The sequence below is a fragment of the Phalacrocorax aristotelis genome, chromosome 5 (assembly GCF_949628215.1).
Source record: "Phalacrocorax aristotelis chromosome 5, bGulAri2.1, whole genome shotgun sequence".
Taxonomy (NCBI): domain Eukaryota; kingdom Metazoa; phylum Chordata; class Aves; order Suliformes; family Phalacrocoracidae; genus Phalacrocorax; species Phalacrocorax aristotelis.
The window spans coordinates 70,845,748-70,856,912 of record NC_134280.1 but is presented as its reverse complement, the minus strand read 5'-3'; the positions used below and the strand labels follow the sequence as shown (position 1 = coordinate 70,856,912).

Genomic DNA, 11,165 nt, shown 5'->3' with positions numbered 1-11,165 from the left:
GTGGATCCTGAAAGCTTTGGTAACTGTTTAAAACAACCCACGGAAAGATGTTGGTCTCTTTGGATAAATGTTTTATTGGTGTTACCCCTACAGCAGGATTGATACTGTCCCAAACAATCCAGCATTGCAGCTGCTGCTGCTAAGATTACAGAGCCCATACCCAGAACGTTCACAAGAGCTTCCTGTGCTGCTCTAAGGCTATCGCAGGAACGTGTTACGCTCCGATGGCACACTTGGGGCTGAAGGCCTCGTGATGCTGCTAGCCACAGTCCCGTTTGGGAGAGGAGCCAGCCTTGCTGAAGGAAGGACTGTGTAGGCTTTGCAGTTCCCGCTTACGTTTCAGGGACGAGCTAGTCTGCCACCTGTGCTTGGCCTGCCCCCACGGCCAGGGAGAAGGCATGCCCTGAACTCACGGCTCAGCACGTACCTCTCTGGGGTGGCCCTGAGGAACAGGCAGACAAGGCTGTTACTTGAGCTTCCTCCAATGCATGCTAAATAGATGATTAAAACGTAAAGAGATGGTATTTGCCAGATTCGGAATAAGGCAGAGAGTCAGCCATCTGTTCCCTATGCCTGATTTTACCTGGACTGGGCATACCTTCCTCCCCCTGGCCTTGTGAAAGGGCAGGGATGGCAGGTTTCCATTGGGTCAGGTTTTGCCTCTGTACCGTTCCTCCCCCCCACGCCCGAGTGCCTGCAGTCTGGGACAGAAAGGAATTACGGGGGAAAAGGTTGCTGTGGGTCCTGTGCGAGATGATTCCCAGCAGGGTCTCGTCCAGGTGGAACGCAGGAGCCTTCCTCGCTATTCCTTGTGGAGGCACCACACCAGTGTCTGGCCCACGCCTGTCATGCTCACCACCCGGTACCCGCAGGTCTCCAGCTTGTTCAAGACTATCCGCGGTGCGTCGTTCACGTAGTACTCCCAGCTGCAAGCAGGAGAGAGAAAAATAAAATGAGGTGGAGAAGGAAGAGACGAGAATTTCCTTGTGGAAGTGACTCTGCATCACTGCTAAACCAATACAAGAGGCTGCAACGACCACATCTGGCGTGCTCTCTGTGCGATGCAACGTCTTGGTTAATCGGAGGGGGAAGGCCAAAGCCCATGGCTACCGAACCAAGGAAGAAGCCTGTCCAAAGGGGAAAGGTCGTGTTAAATTGAAACCTGGTTTGGGGACTGGTTGTCCGAGGCCACGTGCTGCTCGGTTAACTGGGCTGAAGCTGCAGCAGAGAGGGTTGACAAGTATTTGCAGCTGGGAATTCATGGAGAAAGTGGATAATCTCTGCAAGGCAGGGAAGAATGATTCAGGTGTTTCTAAGGAATGAGACACCAATGTTTTACCTATGTCAGAGCGTGTCTGTAAACTGGGTGGTTTTGAGAGCCTGTGCGTGAATTTTGTGGGGTGGAAAAAACGGCTGCCTTCAGCCAAGTACCAAGCTTTTGAAAAACCAGAGTCATCAGTCCTCAGCAGAGCTGCCAAATAAGGGGAGCACAGGTTCCTCTCTGCCCCGGCAACTCCGTGCAGTTGCGTGCAGTGCCTGTCTGGGGACTGACGCTGGGGATCTTTGTCCAGCTTTTATTCCTGCGCGGTTTCTGCTGGCTCTGTGCATGTGGAGCAGAAGCTGTCCATCCCTGAGGCTGCTTCTCCGCAGGCTTTGAGGGCTGTGAGGCTGCTCCCACCGCAAAGCAAGCAGGGTGACTGCGGAGTACGGGCACGAAAAGGGCTGAATTAGGTGGGGAAGGCGCAGAGCTGAGATGGCAAGCGTAACCTTCAGCGCTGGATTTGGCAGCCTTTCTGTTCCTTTAACGCAGTCTTTTTGGATGCAGTATTTGTTCAAGCAGATGGGATAAGCTTCATGATAGTTTAGCTCTCAGATGACTCACTGTGCCAGATAAGCTGATAATGACGGGCTACAGGATCATTGGTGATCTTGTTTGGGCACCTTAACAAAGACTTTCCTGATTTTCATACTAATAACAATAAAAAAAAAATCGCAAAGCATTTCCAAAGTTGCTCTTGCTAAGGTTGCAAAACATTAATGGAGTGGTGAGTGCTTTTAAAGCACGAAACACCACCAAGATGTGAAAGCTTTTTTTCGGTGTCTCAAGACAGACTATACTTTGCTATAATTATAGATGTGGTGTAAAGATAATGTGTATTATTATAAGTGTCTTTGAACTTAATGCTTTCTCCAGGAGGCTTGCCACATTCGTACCCTTCAGATTCACATGTTGGGGTTGGTAAACATTATTCCCTTTATGCAGAGGAAGGAGCCGAGGCAGGGATTGTTTGTTATTTGTAGCAACCTAAAAAAACCGAGTTGCTGAACTAAAAGCAGCAGGAAAGCTGAGTTGCCCAGGGCTTTAAACACAGCTCTGTATTGCGTGGAACAAAAGATTACACGCAGTGCCTGTCAAACACGCCGCCGTCTCCGTGTGCAACCGGTCTGAATCGGGATGGAGTGGCCGGGAACATTTGCAAAGCCTTTCCTCACACCTAAATGCCAGCAGGGACCAGCAAAGTCACCCAAGATTGGATTCTGCACTTGCACGTCGCTCAGTGTGTGACCCCAACTGCCCTGCCTCCCAGGTGAGCCAAAGCCAGAGGGCCCGGATGAGCGTGCACGGGGATGGGACTGAGCTGGGCAGGAGCGTCCTCCGCACGCGACGCAGCAGACAACCTCCTAGTGATACCTGCCCAGCTGTCCTTTTATCTTCCTAGAGGATGGGGTTTGCCTGTGCCCCAGGGAACAGCTAAATTAAAGTATTAGCAGGTGCCTCAGACCTCAACTCCCCAGATTTGACAGAGAGGCTTCAGTTTCCGTGTAAGACCAAACAGTGCCGACGGCCTTTATAATTACAGGAGAAGCCGGGGCTGGTGCCCAGCAGTCATCCCCGCGTGCACGTCCACCTGGGTGGGCCCAGAAGAATCCCCTCCTCTGCAGCAGCCAGGAGTCCGGCTTTTGGTCCTCGGCCCCACGCAGGCTGGGGCAGAGCCCAGCTCCCCCCTGCTAAAGCCCAGACGCCCCCGGGGCCCTGCCTGTGCACATCAGATGGGCGAGGGACAGTGCATGCCTGTGCGCCACGTGCAGTAGCTAGTGCAGAGCTACGTAACAGGAGCGGTGCTCTCTCTCATTAGAGGCAATTAAGTACTTCACCTGCATATTACAGTGCCCCAGCAGGTCCCTACCGCTTAGACCCTTTCTTTCAGGCTCCCTCCGAGGTCACGTTTAAGGTTTTGGGGCCCACGGTGCTGCAGGAAGGGCGTCCCATAGCTGGGTTTACTGCTAGCAATGCCTTGCAGTCGGATGGATGGAAAGCCCTGCTCGGCCGCGGTGCAAGCGCCGGAGCGCTCGTCCCTGGCTGGGGTTTTCGGCAGAGCGGCGCCCAGGGCTCACCCCGCTGGCATGCTGCCGTGCCTCTCGGGGGTGTCAGCAGCCACATTCCAGCCAGGTTGTTTTCTCCACCCCCTGTTGCTCAAGCACAAATGGGGAAGACGCGCCGCGGGGATGCAGCGGAGCACAAGCCATACCGAAGGTGGGGCAAGAGGGAGCTCGAAATGTTCCAGGCCACAGGGAGGGAAGAAGGGTGGTGAATCCACCAGTGAGATTGCACAGACAGCTCGGGTCCTTTCTCCCAAACAAGCAAAGCGTGGGACCCTGGTTCCTTATAACGCCGCATCTCCTCCCCGGCTGCCACCACGGAGGCGTTTTATCTCTCTTTGCCTTCCTTTTCCACCCGAATCCCAGGGATCCTTGCCCCATCTCTCAGGAGCCAGCAGCGCTGCTTCCTTCTCGAAGCCTCCTCTTTTCCGCCCCCCCCACCCGGGTCTCCCTTCCCTCATTGCATAACTCCCGCCCGCTCCCGCGCTCGCTCGGCAGGCAGCAGCATGAAGCTGACGCTGCTGCCAATCTCCCGGCCACCCACAGCCTTGGGAATAGCAGCGTGGGGACGGCTCAGCCCGGCAAACCCACCCGGCGCGGTTCGGCGGGGAGATGAGTGACGGGAGGCCTGAGATGAGCCTTCCCGCAGGCGGGGGGAGCTGGCAGTGGCCTGAGTCTGCCTTTGGAAGGGTTTCTCTTTAACAGGGGGCTTTCAGTGGGGTTTTTTTCATCCCTTTCTTCACAGTCTCCCACCCTGTTCAGGTTTTTAACGCTGCAGGAGTTGAGGACCCAGACCTTGACGTTTGCCAGGCTGGTACCGCGTGGGTGGGTTTTCCCAGCTCCGACGATGGAAGTTTGAGAACATACTGGGACCGAGAGGCCCCTTCTGTTTCACGCCTGGTTCTCCTCCTACTCCTCCTCTGCGCCATGGCGCGAGTGGGCAAGCTTCGGCAGAAACCTAACCGCTCCTCTCTGTTGTTTCAATTCCCATTTGGGGCTTTGTTTTGCTTTGTGGGGTTTGGGGTTTTTTTTTCCCCCCTGGAACAAAACAAGATGTGAGATATCAAGTGGGGAAAAAAAAGGAAAAAGAAGTGGGCCAAGATGTAAAGAACATGCTGGTAACGTCTCCACTTTGATGAAGGCTGGTGTCAAACTCGGTGTGGGCAGAGAGAGACGGGGATGTGGAGAAGCGCCAAATATATACAGTTTGGGAACACGCAGGCTAATGGGTTGGGGTCAGGGAAGCAGCTCCAACCCTGGGGCTCAGCAGCCCAAGGAAAAGCTTCAGGAGCTGTTGCGAGAGGCTGGCTCGGATGCTCGGTGACAGGGAGAAACCTCAAACTGCACTAGAGAGCGGGACGGGACGGGACGGGACAGGCTGCGGCTGAGCGTGTTGGGAAGCTTGGCACTAAAAAAGGCCACAGTCAGAGCAAGGCTGTGAGAGGAGGGGCTGGAGCCAGCTGCTTCTGAGCATCTCAGGGCTGGGAATGATAACAAGACACAGGAGGTTTGTGTTTAAGGAATAAGGGTGGGATAAAGGCAGAGAAAGTTATGCAGAAAGGTTCAAATGCTCACTGTGCCTGTTTTGTTTCAGCCAGGGCATGTGTCGGGTAACAGCCAGAGCATCCCAAGCGTATAAAGGGTAAGGAGGGGGGAGGAGGTGGGTGAGGTGCTAAAATGGGGTCAGAGCAAGGGAAAAAAGAAAGAACTAACTGAAATATCAGGCAGCATTTCCTTAGGTGAGCATTAACAGGCAGGGGCAAGGACATGTGTGTGCCCTTCCAGCATCAAACTAGTCCCAGGATTAAGTGTGCAGCTGGAAGGTGCCATGGAGATACAAGGAGTGAACTCGTTCCCAGTTTCCTCAGGAAAACACGGAGGGGGGAGGGAGGGCCTGAAACGTCGCAGAGGAGGACTTACAAGTGGTTCCCCAGCATGTTCCTCTTCGTGGCCCCCAGGTAGCTCATCAGGCTGGGATCCGAATGCTCGTCCCCCACCATGGTGGGGCCAACCTCCTGCAGGGAAAGGCAGCAGAGCGGTGAGCTGTGAGCGGCAGCGCGGCCGACCCCCTCCCCGCTCCCCGGGGCAGCTCCAGGAGGAGCTTTACTGGCAAGGGAATTATTGTCAGCCACCGGCCGGTCCCAGCAGAGGACCTCGGTGGCTTTGCTCCTGGAGGGCCACCTGCTGGCTGAGCTCACGGTGGCTCTGGTCCTCCGGGATCCGCCACTGGGAAGTCTGTAGGACAGCAACGAGGTGCTGCTCACAGCCTCGTCGTGCAAAACCAGCAAATCTGTGTGTTTCACCGTGAAATGAGCATCCCCAGCTGGTCAGGGACTGGTAGAAGACAGCTTTGGGAATGGCTCCACTAGCCGGGAAGGGTGAGGAGATTGGGGTGGGAGGTGCCGCGGAGTGGTTGGAGCAGATGAGCGCCCATGGGATGACGAGGGGCAGTCACGCTCCCTTGGAAGCGACAGGAGACCAGAGGAGCTGAGGGGAGGCAGTCGGAGACGTGAGTCATCTCACCACCGGAGCCATCAGGTAGACTTCCCACACGTCATATGGGGGGACGGGGACATTGCTGCACGCTGCTCCAAAAGCGTTATTTTATGAGATATTCCTGGGCTGGAGGTTTTCCAGGGCACGGCAGACAATGACAGCGCCGACGTGACATCCGCAACGGTCACCCCCTCCCAACCCACCCCCAGCACAGCCAGGGAGCAGCCGGGGGGGGGCAGCACCCAGTGCCCCACCACACCGAGGCTGGAAGAGCCAGAAAACACAGCCTTGAACACCGCCCGTAGCTACGAGGCTGGTGACAGGGAGAGACACCACATACACCCCCGTCGTGGGCCCCACAACCCACCCACCTCGCTCTGCACTGATCGGGATGCGGAGATGCCCCATGCTCCAAAACCTACCCCTGCACCCTCGTACTATCCCTGAAAATAGCGAGTTTAACTGATTTGAATAGGTGGAGCAATTGTTTCCTTTCCAGCCTCCTCTTACGCTACTTAGGAAAAGTTTGCAAGTGGAAACTCTTCTCCCGAGGGACGTCCCCCATCCACTGGCCCCTACATCACACTATTATCAACACTTTATAATATGCAAAGGGATGCTCAACCCTAAATAATCTCAGAAATATATTAACTATCACCCAGACCCTTTTTGACCCCTCTCTTCTCTATCACCCCCCAGAGAAAGCAAAGCCCCGGGCCAGGACAAGGGTCCCCGAGCCTCGAGCAGAGGCCGCACGTGGAGGTTTGTGGGCCGCGTGCTCCGCCGTTGCGGTGTGGAGCCCTCGGTCCCGGGAGCGAGCGCCGCAGGATGGGAGACTGCGCACCTTGACCCACGGTGAGCGTAGCAACGAAGCGGCCGGACAGTCTGACAGCGGGGAAAGCAGGGAGTCTCTGCTTGGCTGGGAGGGCTGAGATAGCTGGTTGGGGGAAAGCGGGGAGGGTGAAATCCCTCCCTGACAGCATCTATCTACAAACTGGTGCTGGCAAACTGTGCGTAAACCATGAGCCTCCATCAGATCCCAACTAGAAACATTTCCACAGCGCCTCTGATCGAACATTTCAGCGAGCTGTGCAAGCGTGCAGCATGCTCTGCCGCCCGGAGGGCTGGAGGGAACAGAAACTGGAGCAGAGGAAGCACCTTCTCAGCTCGCTGCTCCCTGTGCAGCCCCCCTGCCGCAGCCCAGCACCGTGACCCCCGGGAAGACGTGCCACGGGATGGGGTAACTTGTCCCTGCCCCGGCTGCTGCCAGGGAAAAGCAGCAAAGTCAACCACCCCCTGCTGGAGCAGGACGGGCTGTTTCCAGCCACGGCTCAGTGCCACGTTTCAGGTTGGAAATGTTTGCTTTGCCCTGCTAAAGAGCAGAGTTTGCAAAGTCTCCGGGGGGGGAATCGTGCTGAGCTACGATAATCCAGCCCGCCCTGCTTCCTGCCTTTCCCTAAAGGGCCACGAACCCCAGCCACGCGGCGCTTTCTGTACCTCGGCCCATAATCACTCAGTCAACTTCTACAACACCAAATATCACTGCAGACAGGTGCGTGGGTGCCGCAGCATCCCCACGCGTCCTCCTCGATTCGCTGCTCGCTTGGCTCAAGGCGTGTAACGGGACATCTTCAACGACGGCAGCAGCGCCTTTCACCAACCTCCTGCCAGCGCGTTGGTTTGCTTTCTCCAGCATTACCCCCTTCCTATCGCAAAACCACAACGTCACAGTTTGCCTGTCAGGCACATAGTTCCCCTTCGAGCTGGGAAAAGGAAAAAAAAGCCCAGGCAAACACACTGCTCTGCTCTTGCAGCCCTGGCAGGACGTGCCGGCTGACGGCAGGTCAGCAGCGCCTGCTCCGTGGACCACAGATGCTGCAATCGTTAGGAAGTAACATTTCCTTTATGCCTTTATAGGAGAATAACAGGCTGCGGTCTCAGCCCAGGCCTCGGGCAGAGGTCCCTGCTGCCGCCTGGGCTGCTGCAAGAGCCCCGCTGCCAGCAATGCCCTGCCCTTTGGCCCCGGCGGCGTTTTCCACCGTGAAACGGCTATTCGGGGAGGAGGGAAAACCTACGGCGAGGATGCGTGGCTAGAGATGAGTTTCTTTGACATTCCTGGGACCCTACAAGAAGTTTCCCTCGCTTTGTCTCTCGCTGTCCGCGAGGGGAGGGTTCTGGGGGGAAGGGGCTCCCCTCGCCCCCGACGCCTGCTGCCTGCGCAGTGCCGAAGGGTTGGGGGGCCGGGAGGTGCGAGGGCGGTTGTGCCAGCACGGTCGTGCCGGACACCTCGCATCGGGCGCCGGCTGCAGCAGGGCCGTGCCGGGGGACCCCAAATCTGCGGGGCATCGCCCCCAGACCCTCCCCACCCCCGCCCCAGCAGGTGCAGCCCGGCCCGGGACAGCAGCAAGGGCGGCCGGAGGCAGCGGTGCCCGGTGCAACCGATGCGTCCCGCTGTCCCCGCCGGTCCCGGCCCGTCCTGGGGGCGGCTGCGCCCCCCGCCCGCGCCCCCCACCCCCGGCAGCGCCCGCTGCCCGGCTCGGGGGGCCGGGGGGCGGCGGGGCGGACTCACCATGCGGATCTGGGTGCTGATGAGCAGGTACGGCATGTCTCCGCTCCCGCTGCCGCCGCTCGGGGGGGGGGGCCGTGCCCGGGGGCGGCCCCCAGCCCCCGCCCGCCCCCGCCCGCCCCCGCCCCGCCCCCGCGTCCCCCGGCAGCCGCGTCCCGCCCGCCCCGGGCCCTGGAGGGGGGGGCCCCCGGAGGCTCCGAGGGACTTGGGGGGTGTTTCAGCGGCAGCCGGGGGGCGGCCCCGACGGGGCACCCAGCCCCGCCCGCCGTGGGGCCGAGGGGGGGCATCGTCATCCCACGGGGGACAGTGTTATCCCACGGGAGGTGGCGGGCGGGAGGTGACGGACAGGGAGACAACAGACAGGGAGGTGCTGAACAAGGAGAAGACAGACAGGGAGACGATAGACACGGAGACGAAGGGCCAGGAGCCGGTGAACAGGGAAACGATGGGCAGGGAGGCGAAGGATGGGGAAATGAACGACGGGGAGATAAAGGACCGGGAAATGAGGCCTGGGAGGTGATGGACCCGGAGCCGGGACCCTGCAGAGCATCCCAGGTGCTGCCCAAGGGTCCCTTCCGAGCAATCCCCCGAAGCAGGGTGTTTGGCATAACCAGCACACTGGGAAAAAAAATCATTTTTCTACCAGCTCTTGCGCTTGTATGTGGAAACATGGGGGTTTGAATCCCTTCCAAATTTGAGAAGCTCGTTTCCTGAGACCAGGTCAGGCAGAGGTGCGTCCTCTGTAGATGCCGATGGAGTGATTGCCCCCTCCACACCCACCCTACCAGTCTGAAAACCACGTATAAAGCAAATCATATTTCCATAAATAGCAAATAACATTTCCCTGGGCTCAAATCTTGAACAGAGACCTCTCCGTGCAGCTCGCCCGAAACTATTAACGAGCCATAATAAATTCCTCATCTTGCTAATAAACTTCAGAAAGAAATGAGTGCAGGAGAAAGCGGAAGGCGGCTGTTCCCGGCCAGAGAGCCTGGGCTGCGCTATGCTGCGTCCCTCCTGCGTGACCCGAGTTACTGGTTAACTCCAATGGGGAGCGAGGGAGAAAATTAACATTTCTGCTCGCTAGGGTAAAGGAAACTCCGACAAAGCCAAACCTGTCTAACCCTTATCATTAACATTATTATTAACGTGTTTGTTGGGTTTGGCATGATAAAAGAATATAACCAACAGCGGTTGATGCTATCAGCTGCCTAAAATGTGCCCCAAATATTCAAATATATTCATTTTGAGCTGTATGTGGGACACCTCACGCCACGGGTTAAACATCAGCTCATTTAGGCCATTTCCATTCTAAGGAGGCCTTACCCAAATCCCCACTGCCAGAACAGTCCGAATCACTCTTATTTTCCAGTGTAAACCTGCGTTTGGCTTCTAGCGTGACAAATTAACATGTTATTGCCTCTGTTGCCCAGCTAATGAAAAGGAAACGCTGCCTCCTGTGCATTTCACCTGGGTTGTGTTTGATTTCCACAGGAGTCCCAAAATCCAGGGACCTCAGCCGGGCGGTCTCACTGCGACCGTGGGCCTGTGGTTACCCTCCCCCTGGCTGCAGAAAATAGTACAGATATGAAACCCAGACCCTTCGGTCTGTCCACGAATTAAAGCAAAAGGCAGCCAGGGTGCTCACCGCGTGGCAGCCTGCCCAGCTCTCGCTCTCGCTGGTCGCTCTGGCCCCTACACCGCTCTTTCCTGGGGAGTGCCGGGAAATCAGAGAGGAAAATGAAAGCTATTTCAGTATTGAATTTTCTGATGAGATACTGAAATCTGGGAGGCAGCCAGGGCGCTCAGCCCTGCAGTGGCGTGAGAGCGAGCTATAAAATACAGTGCAATATATCTCAGCGGTACCATCCATCATCCAAAAGCATCTCATTACCCTTTGGCACTGGCTCCGGGCAGTCTGCTCATGGCCCTCGTCGGACACGGAGAGAAACAGGGGTTTGTGGGAGCGGCCGGCTTTGAATCTCCCCCAGAAATTCAGATAAAAGACAGCAAAACGTTATTTGGCTGTGCCAGAAATCACCATCCCGTTACCCACGCTTACGGGAGGCAGGGGCCATATAAAGAGCTTTATCTTCCCTCTTCTGACAGCAGCGGCTTTTTAATTCACGCCCTCTTCTTTCTGCAGCACCCAGTTGAATCTCCTGCCCAGAATACTCCTGGTTGGGCGGAGGGCAGCGCCTTCGGGCGAGCACCCCCCGAACCTGAGCTGTGGGTTTGCTTCTCGAAGGTGAATGGCGCTGCGGAGGATGAGCCAACCGCTGACGGCTGCGGCCAACCGCAGGGAGAAATCCCCGCGCGGGCCTATTACAGAGGTGATTAAATGGTACCGTCTGTTAGCTGAGGCTGCTGCTGAGAAGCTCCGTACCTGGGACGCAGTAATAAAAGACGTTTAATCCATCTTTTTAGCTAGTAATTAATACGCTGCAGAGGGTGGTAAAGGAATCACTGGTTTTCCTTTGGCTGTTCCGGAAGGTGGCATTTCTACTTTCAATAATCCTGGTAGAAGCAATTTCTTACAGACCACGGGTTTGGAGGATTGCCCTGGAGACGGAACTGCCCCACACGTTCGCTGCATTTGCTGCGGAATGGAGAAATTCAAACCCCAAAGGCTTGGGCTGGTTATTTGGCCATTCCTGCCTTCTTCGCCTCACACAGGGTCTATTTCCACCTAAAATACCACAATCTCAACCCAAGAACTGGC

The 11,165-nt window shown here is 56.6% G+C and overlaps 1 protein-coding gene and 1 long non-coding RNA gene across 3 annotated transcripts; one reads left to right on the top strand and one right to left on the bottom strand.

The window, feature by feature from the left end:
- Positions 1-54: 54 nt before the first annotated feature.
- GCHFR (GTP cyclohydrolase I feedback regulator) lies at positions 55-8,562 on the bottom strand. Its single transcript, XM_075095300.1, has 3 exons — positions 8,447-8,562; positions 5,302-5,396; positions 55-926 (listed from the first exon to the last, which is right to left on the bottom strand). Exons 1-3 carry the CDS (start codon positions 8,480-8,482, stop codon positions 803-805), a joined length of 255 nt encoding a protein of 84 aa, XP_074951401.1. The 5' UTR covers positions 8,483-8,562; the 3' UTR covers positions 55-802.
- On the top strand, positions 5,392-10,861 carry LOC142058131 (uncharacterized). Of its 2 annotated transcripts, XR_012660862.1 has the most exons (4): positions 5,392-5,759; positions 6,577-6,732; positions 6,939-7,225; positions 7,795-10,861. It is a non-coding gene; the product is annotated as an uncharacterized LOC142058131 (long non-coding RNA). The 2 variants fall into 2 exon arrangements; XR_012660861.1 differs by having other exon boundaries at positions 6,939-10,861.
- Positions 10,862-11,165: the final 304 nt, after the last annotated feature.

Excerpts from the sequence above, each read along its gene's own strand:
- GCHFR (XM_075095300.1), bottom strand. The coding sequence starts at position 8,482 with ATGCCGTACCTGCTCATCAGCACCCAGATCCGCATG. Across the intron at positions 5,397-8,446 it reads TCAGCACCCAGATCCGCATG|GAGGTTGGCCCCACCATGGT; the intron begins GTGAGTCCGCCC and ends CTTTCCCTGCAG. Across the intron at positions 927-5,301 it reads AACATGCTGGGGAACCACTT|CTGGGAGTACTACGTGAACG; the intron begins GTAAGTCCTCCT and ends TCCTGCTTGCAG.